The sequence below is a fragment of the Pristiophorus japonicus genome, chromosome 2 (genome assembly GCF_044704955.1).
Source record: "Pristiophorus japonicus isolate sPriJap1 chromosome 2, sPriJap1.hap1, whole genome shotgun sequence".
In the NCBI taxonomy this organism is placed as follows: domain Eukaryota; kingdom Metazoa; phylum Chordata; class Chondrichthyes; family Pristiophoridae; genus Pristiophorus; species Pristiophorus japonicus.
The window spans coordinates 55,891,792-55,908,337 of NC_091978.1; the positions used below are offsets into that span (position 1 = coordinate 55,891,792).

Genomic DNA, 16,546 nt, shown 5'->3' on the forward strand with positions numbered 1-16,546 from the left:
GTATTTTACATTGGCCAGTACAGAACTAAACAATGCAGACCAGGAATATCTCAAGCTTGATCTCCAGTAAGGACTGAGTTAGCTGACGAGAAATAGGAACAGGTGTAGGCCATTTGGCCCCTCAAGTCTGCTCTGCTATTCAATAAGATCGTGGCTGATCAGATCTTGGCTTCAACTCCACTTCCCTGCCCTCTCCACATAATCTTCGACTCCCTTATTATTCAGAAATCTGTCTATCTCCGCCTTATATATAGTCATTGACACAGCCTCCACAGCTCTCTGGGGTGGAGAATTCCAAAGATTCATGACCCTCAATGAGAAGAGATTCTTCCTCATTTCCATTTTAAATGGGTGACCCGTTATTCTGAAACTAAGCCCCCAAGTTCTAGATTCCCCCATGAGGGGAAACATCTTCTCTGCATCTACCCTGCCAAGCCCCCTCAGAATCTTATACGTTTCAATAAGATCACCTCTCATTCTTCTGAACTCCAGTGACTACAGACCCAACCTGCTCAACCTTTCTTCATATGACAACCTCTTCATCTCCGGAATCAACCTCGTGAACCTTCCCTGAACTGCCACCAATGCAAGTATATCCCTCCTTAAATAAGGACACCAAAATAGTATGCAGTACTCCAGGTGTGGTCTCACCAATGCCCTGTACAGTTGTAGCAGGACTTCCCTACTTTTATACTCCATCCTCCTTGCAACAAAGGCCAACATTCCATTTGCCTTCTTAATTACTTGCTGTACCTGCATGCTAACTGTTGTGTATGGAGAAAGAGTCAGACTGAACACTGTGAGCTCAAAGTAAAGTGTGACCTTGGTCTTTTATTGCAGGTCTCCAGAGCGCCTCTCCACTGTGAAGCCTCCTTAAATACCTGTGCCCCGAAGGGATTATGGGATCCCTTGGGACTCCCGGGGATGAGCCCTCTGGTGGCTGTACAGAGTAAATACAAGTTTACCTATATAACACTAACTTTTTGTGTTTCAATGTACAAGGACCTCGAGATCCCTCTGTACCGCAGCATTTTGTAATCTCTCCCCATTTAAATAATAATTTGCTTTTTTACTTTTCCACCTCACATTTTCCCACATTATACTCCATCTGCCAAACTTTGACCACTCACTTAGCCTAGCTATATCCATTTGCATATTTTTTGCGTCCTCCTCACAATTTATCTTTGTACTATCAGCAAAATTGGCTACATTACACTCAGTCCCTTCATCCAAGTCATTAGTATAGATTATAAATAGTTGAGGCCCCAGCACTGATCCCTGTGGCACCCCACTAGTTACAGCTTGCCAACCTGAAAATGACCCATTTATCCCGACTCTCTGTTTTCTGTTAAGTTAGCTAATCTTTTCTATCCATGCTAATATATTACCCAAAACCCTGTGAGCTTTTATCTTGTACAGTAACCTTTTATGTGGCACCTTGTCTTCTGGAAATCCAAATACATAACATTTATTGATTCCCGTTTATCCACCCTGCTCGTTACATCCTCAAAGAACTGCAGCAAATTTGTCAAACATGATTTCCCTTTCAAAAAACCATGCTGACTCTGCTTGACTGCATTATGATTTTCCAAATGTCCTGCTACTACTTCCTTAATATGGACTCCAGCATTTTCCCAATGACAGATGTTAGGCTAACTGATCTATCATTTATTGCTTTGTCTCCCTCCTTTCTTAAATAGGGGCATTGTATTTGCGGTTTTCCAATCCACTGGGACCTCTCCAGAATCCAGGGAATTTTGGTAGATTACAACCAATGCATCCACTATCTCTGCAGCCACTTATTTTAAGACCTAGGTTGCAGGCTACCAGGTCCAGGGGACTTGTCCACTTTTAGTCCCATTAGTTGGCTTTGTGCTTTTTCTCTAGTGATAGTGATTGTTTTAAGTTCCCCCCCACCACATCTAGCCCCAATCAACCAGGGTTCCTACCCCCGTTCACAATCCAGCAATCACTGCTGGAAAGTGAATGTGGGCAATTGTCAGGGATGACCAGTTTGGGCTCCATTGTGGTGCTCTTCATGGTCAGATACGATATCGACACTCGCTGTCTAGGTTTACAGATAAATGGCCATTTGAGGGAGCTGTCAGAGGGGTACCAGCATGAGGCATGAGTCAGCACTTTCAGGAGAAATCAGAAGAAAATTTATGGGGATTTTGCTTTTTAAATTATATTCTTGTGCGTATTTGAACATTAAAATGAATACTTGCCCCAGTAGAAACTATAAAAGAAAATGTTGCTGTTTAGGACCCAAGTTCCCAAACTGAGGTCCTCAGATCTGCGGGAGTCAGAAGAGAGATTCTGGAGTCTTAATATCTATGTCCCGTTGTCATCCGAATTGTCAATTTTTCTTATTTGTTGTCTTACTACCATGTTATTTCTTAAGCTGTACACAAATAAGACAATTTGATTTTACTGCTTTCCTTTGGGTAGCTGATGTTGCATATTACCCTAGCAACTCACTAAATTGAATACAAAAGCAGCTTTGGAGATCTTTAAATAGCAATAAAAACAGGAAAAAGTCACAAGAGTAATTACACTAGAATCCCGGAAAACAAATTATTCCCGTATACTTCCAATCCTGATGTTTTGTGACTGATCTCATTGTATTTATGTACTATAATACAATTTACTGTAATTTGGTTATTTTCTCTGTTGTTCTCTCCCTCATACAAGTCTAGCAGTCTTTCAACAGCATCTTCTCCCATTTTTTTTTTTAAGAAGAGATTTCAAAACACATTACGCAGGGAGGTCTCTACTGTCAAGAGTGCTAAAATTTTGGCTTCGGTGCCTCAGGGGTCAGGAGGAAAGCATCCAGTGATTCCTATTGGAACATCCAGGTGTATAGACACAAGGTGAGGACAAGATCAGGTTCATTTTTGGTGCCTCCTATGATTGAATAAGCTGCCAACACTCACTGTATAGGGTCTGTGGGATAAGGTACCGGGGCAGATGATACCCATAAAATTGGACCACAAGATGAGTCAATAAATAGAGGCGAGATTAGGAGATAAAAATAAAGACCTATTTTTAAGAGATACATGATGCAAGATAATCAGTAATTATAATTTAAAGACTCAACTAAAACTCAGAAGCATGACTCAAAAGAGACAAATATACCCTAATAAAGTTAACTAAGAATCTTAAGTGAATTGCTTTTCCTCTTTGTTTTGCTCACCATAAGCCAATGGTGCCCTCTCTTGATAAGTAAAATTAAGTTGCAGCTCCTCTTCGGGCATCTGGCTGACAAAGACTTTCAACAAACAGCGAATGATGAACAGGGCATTGTGGGCCTGCCAAATAAATAACTGGCTGATGGGAAAAAAAAACAAACATAACGAGAATTATGAATTTAAAATTTACGACCAGATAACAAACCACATTAGGAAATATTAAAGATTACAGGCAATTAAAAGAAAGAAAGACTTGCATTTATATAGTGCCTTTTACGACCACCGATCGTCTCAAAGCAGTTTACAGCCAATGAAGTGTAGTCACTGTTGTAACGTGGGAAATAAATTATTTTCCATGGCTGCTGTACATTTAATTGCAGTAACTCAATGATGGCAAGTACTTTTGCAAAGCAAGTTTACATTTTTGATGACTCAATATTATGGAAATTATATCAAGTGCACACCAGGAATTTCTACAAAAAGTATTCACAGATGGATTTTTTTTTAAACTGGTACACTGATGGGTTACCATGCAAAATAATTAAAACCATTACAGGTTCACCAGTTACTCAACAATATTGTAATCAAGTTCTAGAAATAGAACTGCCTAGTTCTCACAACTAGGATAAATGAATAATCAAGTTATCTCACAAAGCTTATACCAGTTTAACAAATTTCACAATTCATCCCCACTACTTGAGAATTGGCTGATTTTTTTTTTTTTATAAAGTGTGTTGGACCACACACCATAACACTGCCAAAAATGTAAATGATTTGATTCCAGACTTCTGCCAATAACCTCAGTCAATGAACATTTGGAGCTGCACCAAAACAACCTTGGCAGGGGAGGGGAGGAAAAGAGACGGTTGACAAGTATTTAAATAGTTCCATTAACATAAAAAATATCCGAAAGGCAGTTCAGAGGTATAATAAAAAAAACTGAATGCTAAGCTAAAGACGGAAATATTATGAGGGGTGACAAATGCTTAATCAAAGAGGTGGGTTTTGAGAGAGGAAGAGTGGGTGCAGGAAGTGAACTACAGAGCATAGGGCCTGCACAGCTGAATGCACAGCTTCCAATGATAGGGCAACTGGGCGGTGGAGAATGGGAGGTGGCATGGATATGTAGAAGAGGCTAGAGTAAGAGAAGCAGAGAACTGTGGTAGATTCTAGGAATGGAGAAAGTCACAGAGAAAGCGAGGGGTGAGGCAATGAAAGGATTTAGAAATAATTTCTACGCCACAATGTTTTGGGCATGAACTCCTCTTTTGTACAAGCTGACATTTTTACCAAAATTAGAAGGGATGGGAATACTTCATCACTTATATATTAAAAAAAACAAGGTATGTGTTATGTCTTTAATACTCTTATGAATGACTTCACGAGGTCTAGTATTGTGCTTGAGCTGTTGTGACCGTAGTCCCATTTATTGTAACTCCAGAGTGAGGCACAAGCATGGTGGGCAGCCTTTTATACTGGACCTGCACACCTATGCAGGTGACCCTCAGGTCTCGCACCACAGTGCCCTCTGGTGGCACACCTTATGTGACTATACAGTTTGCATACATGGCTTTTAAAAAATATATTTTGCTAACCCAAATGTCCAGCGTGGAGCAAGACATTATCAATGTAAATACACAGGCATTGCCATATACCTTATGAAAACATGCCATTCTGAAATGTAGCCTGGCGCTATAAAGGATTTACCAATAAAATGTTCATTTAATAAAAATGAAGGGTTCTGCTATAATTAATAAAGATAGTCCTGAACTGTGGCATTATTGCTACATTGCAGTTTGACTGTCTTTTTGGTCAATACTGTTTGCTATATTTTGTTAACAAAAGTTATTAAATCATAATTAATAAGAAATTATTGGTTGTTGTTGGTTATCATGGCAGAAATGTTGAGTATAGGCACTCAATACTACATATAGATCAAACTGGGGGCATGAGAAAACAGATATTCCAGTATGTTTGTACTATATTGTGTTACTAGATTTCTAACTCTCTAGCTTGCAGTATGGGTTTGTAAGGGAATTGCAGAAATAATTAGGAAGCTTTGCTTGAGAAACACATGATTCAATGAATTCAGTGCAGTTGCTTTACTAATATTTACCATGCATCAGATTCTCACTCAATGTATGTATCTGGTGGAGCGGTGGGAAGAAGGGAGCAATTGCAGCTCCACTCCTTCGTAAAATGTTCCATGTAAACAGGATGTTGAAGGAAGTTGCCTCTCTCAGAGAATAGTTATTTGGCACAAAAAGTAAAACTTAAATAAACAACAATGTAACTGGTACTGTCTTTGAATTGTGTTAGGTTAAGTTTACTCTCAATGCTGTTTGTGGGTCCTTGCTGTGTGTAAATTAGCTTCCACGTTTGACAACAATGCACCAGTGGCTATACTTCAAAAGTTATTGGCTGTGAAGCACTTTGAACATCCTGAGGACATGGAAATCATGACATAAATGAAAGTTATTTCTTTTCTTAGTCTATCTCCCCATTTCCTCCCGACCTTTCCAAATGCCTGGGTGGGCGCTGATTCTGGTGAGGGAAGGTTGGGGGATGGGGGACTACAGTACCTCACTCAAGCACCCATTCTAAATGTATGAGCCTTAACATTGAATATTTGCAGGGAATTTGACTACGAAGGGCAGTAGGCAGAGCCAGATTCTATCCACACGAGCATTCTCAAGGAGTCAACAGATTAATAGCAAGAACCTAACTGATTTTTCCCTTCCTAGCTAAAAAACAAATGCAGCACCCTGCTCCTAGACTGGTTGAGATCAGCTAACTCAGTACAAAACAGGAATTGAACCTAAGTTATCAGTCTATCTTTTCTCTAGACTTTTCACAGCTATAAATTAAAGTTTATCATCTCGTTCAGTCGAGTTATTTAAGTATCACTAATCGACTAAAACTTAGGCTTTGTGAAACATCCATTGGACTGAATTCACAGAGCTTTTCTACTCACCACAAACTTCAGGATAGCTCAGATATGGCCACTGCGGGGCTTAATCACATAATCTGAGGGAATGCTACATGGTCATAAGTACTGTGGTTCACACAAGATATTAAATGGAGGCCTGTCTGTCTATTCAGGTGGACGTAAATAATCGTATGACAATGCAAAGAACAAGGGGTTTACCTGGTGTCCCGGTCATCATTCCTCCCTCAACCAACACTATTAAAACCAGATTATCTAATCATTCATTCATTTGTTTAAATACCTTGTTGTGTGCAAATGTGCTGCTGTTTTTGTAGACAAGACAATATCGACTGCACTTCAAAAGTAATCCACTGATAGTAAAATGCTTCGTAACATTGTGAGGATGCATTAAGCTGCTATATAAATGCAAGTCTTTATTCATCCCAAAACAGTTCACAGAATTGCCTCCCTATGGAGACTGGGTAGGTTACACAGAATCAGCAATAGAGTATATTGAATGTCATCAGTGGAGGGCTGGGCTCAATGAGCCAAATTGAATTTTCTCAATAATTGTTTTATGAACTTATGTAAAGGAATGAATGGTTTAGTTGTTCTTCAAATTTTGGGAGCTTCCATTTATTGAATTAGTTGTAGACCAGTCAACCATTTGCTTCAGGGAAGGGGTGGCAGATGAAAGGGAAGAATGAAGTATCTCTTCATCGGTTCCTGGGAGGAGGGTAGAGGTGAGCATTTAACCAAAAGTAACATTTGCACTAGATGCCAAAGAATAAGGTAACAGATTGAAATAAAGCTAACTTCGAAACATTGACAGCAGTAAAAGTGGAATCTGTCAATTTTTGCTTGGTGAAATAATTTTGAGAGCATTATACATTGATAATACTTTGCTGACTTACTCTTGACATTCAGCCGAGACCTTTAATTCGTTGGTTCTACTGAGGAAAATCTTAACAAGAGCTTGTAAGTTCCCTGTCCGAGGATTGTTCTCAACTGAAAGAAACGTACAACAGGCCCATTTAATGAAGGTTAAGTACATGGAAAACATAAGTACTACTTTGAAAAACAGAGAGTGTGTAGACGTTCATTCGATAATAGATTTAAAAATATTCCAAATTCAGGGCATGTACTCCTTAATGTATATTTTCTCACTTAAATTAATGTAGCAAATGAAAATTAGATATTCCTCACAAAGTTTAATAAAGATAAAGTGTTAAAATGTCCCACTTATTTTCTGAAAGATAGCACATCACAATGGGCTACAGTTCTACAGCTATCAGCAAGCTCCAGTACCTTGCCCAAATGACGATGTTTAGCATGCATATAGTCCTGTGTTACAGCTTCCCCAGCTTAGCACCTCATTTTTAGGTAAGCCTGGTGGTGCTCCTGGCATGCTCTTCTGCACTCCTTATTGAACCAGTGTTGGTCTCCTGGCTTGCTGGTAATGGTAGAGTGAGGGATATGCCAGGCCATGAAATTACAGATTGTGGTGGAATATAATTCTGCTGCTGCTGATCGCCCAAAGTGCCTCATGGATGCCCAGTTTTGTGCTGCTAGGTCTGTTCTGAATCTATCCCATTTGTCACTGTGGTGGAGCCACACAACACAATAGAGGGTGCCCTCAGTGTAAAGACAGTACTTCATAGTGTTGTGCTACCAACGCTGTCATGGACACATGCTTCTGCGACAGGTAGATTGGTGAGGACGAAGTCAAGTAGGTTTTTCCCCTCATGTTTGTTCTCTCACCACCTGCCTCAGACCCAGTCTGGTAGCTATGCCCTTCAGGACTCGGCTACCTTGGCCAGTAGTGGTGCTGCCAAGCCACTCTTGGTGACAGACATAGAAGTCCCCCATCCAGAGTACATTCTATACCCATGCTATCCGTAGCACATCTTCCAAGTGGTGTTCAACATGGAGGAATACTGGTTCATCAACTGAAGACAGGCAGTAGGTGGTAATCAGCAGGAAATTCCTTGCCTATGCTTGACCTGAAGCCATGAGACTTCATGGGGTTCAGAGTCAATGTTGGGACTCGTAGGGCCACGCTCTCCCAACTGTGCCGCCACCCCTTGTGTGGCTATCATAGAATCATAGAAATTTACAGCACGGAAGGAGGCCAGTTCGGCCCAGTGTCCCCACGCCAGCCAACAAAGCTATCCAGCCGAATCCCATTTTCCAGCTCTTAATCCGTAGCGTTGTAGGTTACTGCACTTCAAGTGCACATCCAAATACTTCTTAAATGTGGTGAGGAATTCTACCTCTACCACCCTTTAAGGCTGTGAGTTCCAGACCCAATGGATGAAAAGATATCCCCTCAAAACCTACCAATTACTTTAAATGTATGCCCCATGGTCTGCTAAGGGGAAATAGATCCTTCCTATCTACTCTATCTAGGCCCCTCAATAACATCACCTCTCAGCCCCCTCTATTCCAAAGAAAACAAACAGCTTTTCTAATCTTTTCTCATAGCTAAAATTCTCCAGTCCAGGCAACATCCTCGTAAATCTCCTCTCTACCCTCTCTAGTGCAATCACATCTTTCCTGTAATGTGGTGACCAGAACAGCACACAGTACTCGAGCAGTATTTTATACAGTTCAAGCATTACCTCCCTGCTCTTGTATTCCATGCCTCGGCAAGTATTCCGTATGCCTTCTTAACCACCTTATCTACATGGCGTGCCATCTTCAAGGATCTGTGGACATGCACTCTAGGGCCCTTTGTTCCTCCACACTACTCAGTGTCCTACCATTTAATGTGTATTCCCTTGCCTTGTTAGCCCACCCCAAATGCATTACCTCGCACTTCACCGGATTGAATTACATTTGCCACTGTTCTGCCCAGTCCATTGATATCTTCCTGCAGTCTTCAGCTTTCTTCTTCATTATCAACCACACAGCCTGCTTTAGTGTCATCTGCAAACTTCTTTATCATACCCCCAACATTCAAGTCTAAATCACTGATATATAGCACAAAAAGCAAGGAACCAAGTACTGAGCCCTGCAGAATCCCACTGGAAACAGCCTTCCAGTCACAAAAACACCCATCAACCATTGCCTCTGAGCCAATTTTGGATCCAACTTGCCACTTTGCCCTGGATCCTATGGGCTTTTACTTTCGTGACCAGTCTGCCATGTGGGACCTTATCAAAAGCCTTGCTAAAATCTATATACACATCAAACGCACTACTCTCAGCGGCCCTCCTTGTTACCTCCTCAAAAAATTCAATCAGGTTAGTCAGACACGACCTTCCCTTATCAAATCCATGCTGACTGTCCTTGATTAATCCGTGTCTTTCTAAAAGAAGATTTATCCTGTCCCTCAGAATTTTTTCCCAATAGTTTTCTCACCGCCGAGGTTAGACTGACTTGCCTGTAATTACTCGATCTATCCCTTCCTCCCCTTTTAAGCAAAGGTACCACATTAACAATCCTCAAGACCTCTGGCACCTGCAGCCAGAGAGGATTAGAAAATGATGGTCAGAGCCTCTGCTATTTCCTCTTTTGCTTCTCTTAACAGCCTGGGATATATTTCATCCAGGCCGGAGGATTAATCCACTTTCAAAGCTGCTAAACTCCGTAATACTTCCTCTCTCGCTATGTTTATTTCATTTAATATTTCACACTCCTCCTCCCCGATTGCAACGTCTGCATCATCCCTCTCTTTTGTGAAAACAGACGCAAAGTATTCATTAAGAACCATATCCACAACTTCCACCTCCACACACACATTACCTTTATGGTCTCTAATAGGCCATACTGTTTCTTTAGTTATCCTCTTGCTCTTAAAGTATTTATAAAACATATTTGGGTTTTCCTTAATTTTACTTGCCAAAATTATTTCATGCTCTCTCTTTGCTTTCCTAATTTCCATTTTAATTTCACCCCTGCACTTTCTATACTTCTCTAGGGTTTCTGCAGTAATGAGCTCTCGGTATTTGTCATAAGTCTTCCTTTTTTTCTTTACCCTACCCTGTATGCCCTTTGACATCCAAGGGGCTCTAGATTTGTTAGACCCACCCTTTTTCTTTAAGGCAACATACTTGCTCTGAACCCTCAAGATCTCCTCCTTGAATCCCTCTCACTGCTCTGACACTGATTTACCTTCCAGCAGCTGATTCCAGTCCATTTTGGCTAAATTACATCTCAGCTTAGTGGGGTCAAGTTTCGGGCCCTGCCTAGAACGGCGCAACCTGGACATTGATGTCCGTTTTTCACGCCTAAGCGCGCGACAAAAATGTACCCTGCAATTCTTGGGCTCCCTGCAGGTCCCTCTGAGCTCGGCGCGGCGTGCAGACATCGGCAGGGGGCGGAGCCACAGAGTCGCACTGATTCTGCAAGTGCAGGGGGGCGGGGCTAAGTTAAATGGGAGGACGTGGTGCCGGCAGCCGTGCGCGTGTGTACACATGCAGTAGGTCATAAACATTGGCACTCGACCATTTTTAAAGGAACTTGAAGAAAAGTGCTGATTTGTTTCGTGGATCTCTGGAAAGGCTTGGGATTGAATCTTGGTGACTTTTTTGTGCCTGAAGGAGTGCTTTTAGCAGCACTGTTGAAGAAATCTCCTGCTGAAATCAGTAAGTGCTGCTTTTTGCTGCTAAACTTCCAGAACAAGTGCTGCATAGGTGCATGCAAAATAAGGACTGTGTTTTGAAAAATAAGAGTGTCAATTCAATACAGCAATGGAACAACGTCCACCAAGAACAAAGAATTTCTTGTATGAGGAAGTGGAGATATTAGTAAACGTCATTGAGCAGAGATGGCAGGAGCTGGATATCAGCAACAGAGGTCGCATAAAAGTGCCACCTAAAGAAATGAAGAAACGCTGCAATCAAGTTGCAGAAGATTACTGCGCAGTGGTGCAGACCATGAGATCTGGAAGCCAGTGTAAAAAGAAATGGCACGACCTTGGTCAAGTAGTTAGTGTAAGTAATATTTTCATTTTTTTATGTAATCGCAATTGTAATGTGACTATCTGTATGTCCCACCCTGCAGAAAGACGCACTCTGTAAAAAGTTATATTTTATTCTTTGCAGAAGAAATTGGCCCACAACAAAAGGGAAGCAACTCGAACAGGAGGAGGCACGCACAATCTGCTGACACCCTTGGAACAGAGGATAGCTGCCATGATGACTCGTACATGGAGAAAAGCAATCAATACAGCACAAGCTGGGCCCACACGCGAGGGAGGGCAAGTCCTGAAAATGCATTGTGGCCCTTCAAATCAACCTGCTGCCTGGCCTGCTATGTGTGAGAGTATTCATGCCACCCACCCTGCCCCCTCCCTTGCTGTTCAACATTTGACTGTTCTGATATATTTTGCAGAACATGATGATGATGCCAACCCTGAAGATCCAGAACAAGAACCAGTAGAACCAGATGCGGACAATCCAGACTGGATGCTGGCGGCGATGACTGAAATGCCTACAGGGGAGAGCTTCCAAACTAATGTTTATGAGCCCACATTAAGGCTCGTTTCAACCCGTTGCATAGGTTCTGGTTCCACCTTCCATGGTTTTGATTCCGATGTTGCGGGTCCCAGTGGTGCTGCTGGTGTAATCCAGCAGTTTACAGCCAGTGCACCACCGTCTGGGCTTGCACCTCCCACTCGCATAGGTTCGGGTTCCACCTACCATGGTTTTGATTCCGACGTTGTGGGTCCCAGTGGTGCTGGTGATATCATGGAGCAGTATACACCCATTCACCCACCATCCCAGCCCACGGCTCACACTTGAGTGCTGCCGTCTGGAACACCGAGCGCCCCACCGTCCCAGCCTGCGCCTCTCACTCGAGTACTGCCGTCTGGAACACTGTGCGTCCCACCGTTCCAGCCCACACCTCCCAGTGTAGTGGTGCCGTTTGGAACACCGAGCGTCCCACCGTCCCTGCCCATGCCTCCCAGTGTAGTGGTGACGCGAGGCAGACCCAGGCAGAGGAGAAGGAGATTGGAGACACGCTCTCCTGAGATGCAGCGTGCAATAGATGCAGCTCAGGTTGTGGAATTGGGTATGGAGACAAATGAGCTTACCCGATCACTCATCGGTAGTGTCAGTGCAGTGGATGAAGAGGTGACGGTACTGATGGGAGAAATAGCAGTAATGACACAGGAACTTAGGGGGGGAATGTCCGAGGGAGTGCAATCGACGGCACAGGCCGTCAGGGAGGGATGCAAGCGACGGCACAGGCCCTCATGGAGATAGCTGCTGCAATAAGGGCACAGAGCCCCGCCAATCAAATGACACCCCCATGAAGAAATGAACATTCATTGAGATGTGGATGAGACATGGTTGCAGCCTATCTTTGCTGCTTTTGTTCTTGTTCTTAATGTAGCTGTAGTAGCGTTTTTCAAATTGAAATTGTTTTGTAAGTTTTGTAACTTTACAACTTATAAGTGATCTTAGGGTTTTTAAGTGATCTTCAAGAGTCATATTAAAAAGCAAAGTTTGATACAACAAATATTTTATTACAGTGAGGTTAACTTTTCAATAAAATATTTTTTCATTAAAACTGAATCATGTTCTATTAACACAACACAACATAGGAACAACTCCAAAAAATAAACAGGTCCATGCGCAACAGTGGTCGCAGAGCCCAAAGGCATCAGTAATTGAAGCGTTCACGGATGAGCTGCTGGTGCAGGGCTTGAGCAATCGTTAAAGAAGCACGGTGGACGGCCCTCCTCCGACCTCGTGCTCCGGCATCAGGCACTTGCATGTTTTCCTGATCGTCGTCATCATCCTCATCCTGCTCTTCCAAATTACTATCATCAGGCACTGGACCCTCATGTGGGTCTTCTGGTTCCACTACCAGCTCCTGCTGCCTCATGATGGCTAAGTTATGGAGCATGCAGCACACAACAGTGAAGTGACCGACAATCTGAGGAGAGTACTGCAAATGGCCTCCGGAATGGTCCAGGCATCGGAAATGCTGTTTCAATATGCCAAAGGTCCTCTCAATGATGCTGCGCGTCGCAATGTGCGCCATGTTGTATTGACGGTCAGCTTCTGTCCGTGTCACGCGTAGGGGCGTCATGAGCCAGGTGGCCAGGCTGTACCCTGTGTAGTCTCCCAGTAGCCAGCTCTGCCCTTCTGGCTGCTGCTCAAACATGTCAGATATAACGCTGTCGCGTAGGATGAACACATCATGGGTGCTGCCAGGATATCTCGCATCGACTGACATGATGCGCTGCTTGTCGTCACACACGAGCTGCACATTGATGGAGTGGAAACCTTTTCTATTCCTGTACTGCTCGGAATCCTCCACAGATGCTCGCAAGGCGATGTGGGTACAATCAATGCAGCCCTGTACCTTTGGGAAGCCAGCAATCCTGAAGAAGCCCACAGCCCTCTCATGGATCGCTTGTGCGGTCATTAGGAACTTGATGAAGTCATTCCTCCGCGCATACAGTGCAGCCGTGACCTGGTAAATACAGGCATGTATTGCATGTTGAGAGATGGCGCACACATCTCCAGTTGTAGCCTGAAACGATCCCGAGGCATAGAAGGCAAGTGCAGCTGTTACCTTCACTTCAACAGACAAGGCAGTTGGCGTTCTGCTTCTGGGCTGCAAATCTGCTCTCAGCATATCACAGATCTCAACGACAACTTCTCTGCGGAAACACAGCCTTTTGACACAATCAGCCTCGCTCGTGTCCAGGTACGAGCGCCTGGCTCGATATTGCCGATGTGGGTAAGGTCTCCTGCCCATCAGCCTACGGGCTATGACGTTCCTGGTGAGGTGAGCTCGAATCAATTCTCTCCTATGCAGTGAATTGCTGGCGAACCATTGCATAATCCGTGGTGTTGACAATGCAGCACCCATACTGCAATTACAAATTTAAGTTTCAAACTGGCTAGTTGGCTGGCTCTGCCTCTCGGTGCTTTGCACGCCTACCCTGTCCCCTGGTCGAATGGCCTCAGCCTTCCTCACAGCTCGAAGGCTGCTTCCTGTTTCTTCGGAGGATGTGCATTCCATGGGACTGAGCTGCCCTGCCATGCCTCTATTTAATAGATTAAGAACTAACTTAGTTATCCTGCCAATGGAATAGGACATACCGAGGGATGGTGATGGAGGAATCTGGGATATTGGCTGAAAGGTATGATTGTAAGTATGACTATGTCAGGCTGTTTGCTTGACTAGTCTGTGAGACTAGTTCTCCCAATTTTGGGAGTCCGCAGATGTTCATGAGGGGGACTTTGTAGGTTGACTGGGCTGGGTGTGCTGTTGTCGTGTCCGTAGCTGGTGCCAAGGTCGATGCTGGGTGGTCATCCAGTTTTATTATTCTTATTGTTTTTCGTAGCGATTTGTTAAAACTGAGTGGCTTGCCCATTTCAGAGGGCAGTTAAGAGTCAAAACCACATTGCTGTGGGTCTGGAGTCACATTTCGGCCAGACCAGGTAAGGATGGCAGATTCCCTTCCCTAAAGGACTTAAGTGAACCAGATGGGTTTTTACAACAATCCAGTTGTTTCATGGTCACCATTATTGGCACTAGCTTTTTATTCCAGATTTATTTAATTAATTGAATTGAAATCCCCCAGCTGCCATGGAATTTGAACTCACGCCTCCGGATCATTCGTCCAGTCCTCAGGATTACTCATCAGTAACATAACCACTATGCCACTGTTCCCGATAAACCATTCTACTTCTGCTCCAGCTGGAATCACTTAACTCAGCACGAATGTGGATTAAATTTGGACCCTTCCTGATGATTAAACCTCTGCCATCAAGAAACCAAAATAGAACCAGTAAGTTGAATAACATTTTTGTAAATGTTGGTGACATCACGAAAAATTATTATATTATGAAAAGGATAGAGGGGCACTGGAGAGGCTGCAAAAAAGATTTATAAAGATGATACCAGGAATACAAGGTGTTTAAAATGATGAAAGGTTTTCAGAGTGTTTCCACTTGTGGGTAAGAGCAAAACTAGAGTCCATCAACATAAGAAATCAAACAGGGAAATCAGAAAAACGTATTTAGCTTGAGTGGCGAGAGTGTGGAACTCACTACAACAGGGGGAGTTAAAGTCAATCGTATAGATGCATTTCAGGGGAGGCTAGACAAGCATGAGGGAGAAGGGAATAGAGGGTTGTACTGATAGATTTAGATGAAGAAAGACGGGAAGAGGCGCGAGTGGAGCATAAATGCCACATGGACTAGTTGGATCAAATGTCCTGCTTCTGTGCTGTATATCCCATGTAATTGTAAAGTTATCAAAGACAAGTCAAATGATTGGATATGATTTAAGATATCAACACACTTACTTAGTGATTTGGAGATCGAAAGCGTTGCCTCTTCCAAGAGCTGTGTATCAGCACTGCATGAGAAAGAAAATCATAACTGTTACACAACTTTAAAAACATAATTTTTGTATGATCAGATCAGCCATGATCTTATTGAATGACAGAGCAGGCTCAAGAGTCCGTATGGCCTACTCCTATTTCTTATGTTCTTATGTTATGTTCTTAACAAGTATACAATTAATTTGCTGATCTTAAGGAGCTATTAAGAGAAATAACTTGATCATCTTCCAAGATTCTAGAACGGTTCTTGCGGATTGGAAGGTAGCAAATGTAACCCCGCTATTCAAGAAAGGAGAGAGAAAACGGGGAACTACAGACCAGTTATAGTCTGACATCAGTAGTAGGGAAAATGCTAGAATCTATTATTAAGGACGTGGTAATAGGATTGGGCAGAGTCAACATCGATTGAAAGCAAACATGCAGGTGCAGCAAGCAGTTAGGAAGGCAAATGGTATGTTGGCCTTCATTGCAAGAGAATTTGTGTACAGGAGCAAGGATGTCTTACAACAGTTATACAGGGCCTTGGTGAGACCGCACCTGGAGTATTGTGTGCAGTTTTAGTCTCCTTACCTAAGAAAGGATATACTTGCCATAGAGGGAGTGCAGCGAAGGTTCACCAGACTGATTCCTGAGATGGCAGAACTGTCGTATGAGGAGAGATTGGGTCGACTAGGCCTGCATTCACTAGAGTTTAGAAGAATGAGAGGGGATCACATTGAAACGTATAAAATTCTAACTGGATTGGATAGACTGGATGCGGGGAGGATGTTTACCCTGGCTGGGAAGTCTAGAACAAGGGGTCACAGTCTCAGGATACGGGGTAGGAAATTTAGGAGGGGCGCCCGTTTTTTATCCTGTGGAAACTTGGGCCCATGGTGTTGAGATAGAAACATAGAAAATAGGAGCAATAGTAGGCCATTCGGCCCTTCAAGTCTGCACCACCATTCAATATGACCATGGCTGATCCTCTATGATTTTTGAAAGGGAAATCAAGTTTGACAAATCTGTTGGAGTTTTTTTGAGGTTGTAACTAGCAGAATAGATAAGGAGGGAAACCAGTGAGTGTGGTGTATTTGGATTTTCAGAAGGCATTCGATAAGGTTCCACACA

General features: G+C 43.0%; 1 protein-coding gene across 3 annotated transcripts in view; it reads right to left on the minus strand.

Annotated features, from left to right (window-relative positions):
- Positions 1–16,546, minus strand: part of dym (dymeclin) — a 669,399-nt gene that overhangs the window by 531,508 nt on the left and 121,345 nt on the right. For all 3 annotated transcript variants that reach the window (XM_070867483.1, XM_070867484.1, XM_070867482.1), the window contains exons 3-5: positions 15,398–15,450; positions 7,035–7,128; positions 3,197–3,330 (exon numbers count right to left, since the gene is read on the minus strand). In XM_070867483.1, the coding sequence (XP_070723584.1) occupies positions 3,197–3,330; positions 7,035–7,128; positions 15,398–15,450 (281 nt within the window). The remainder of the gene's footprint in view (positions 1–3,196; positions 3,331–7,034; positions 7,129–15,397; positions 15,451–16,546) is intronic.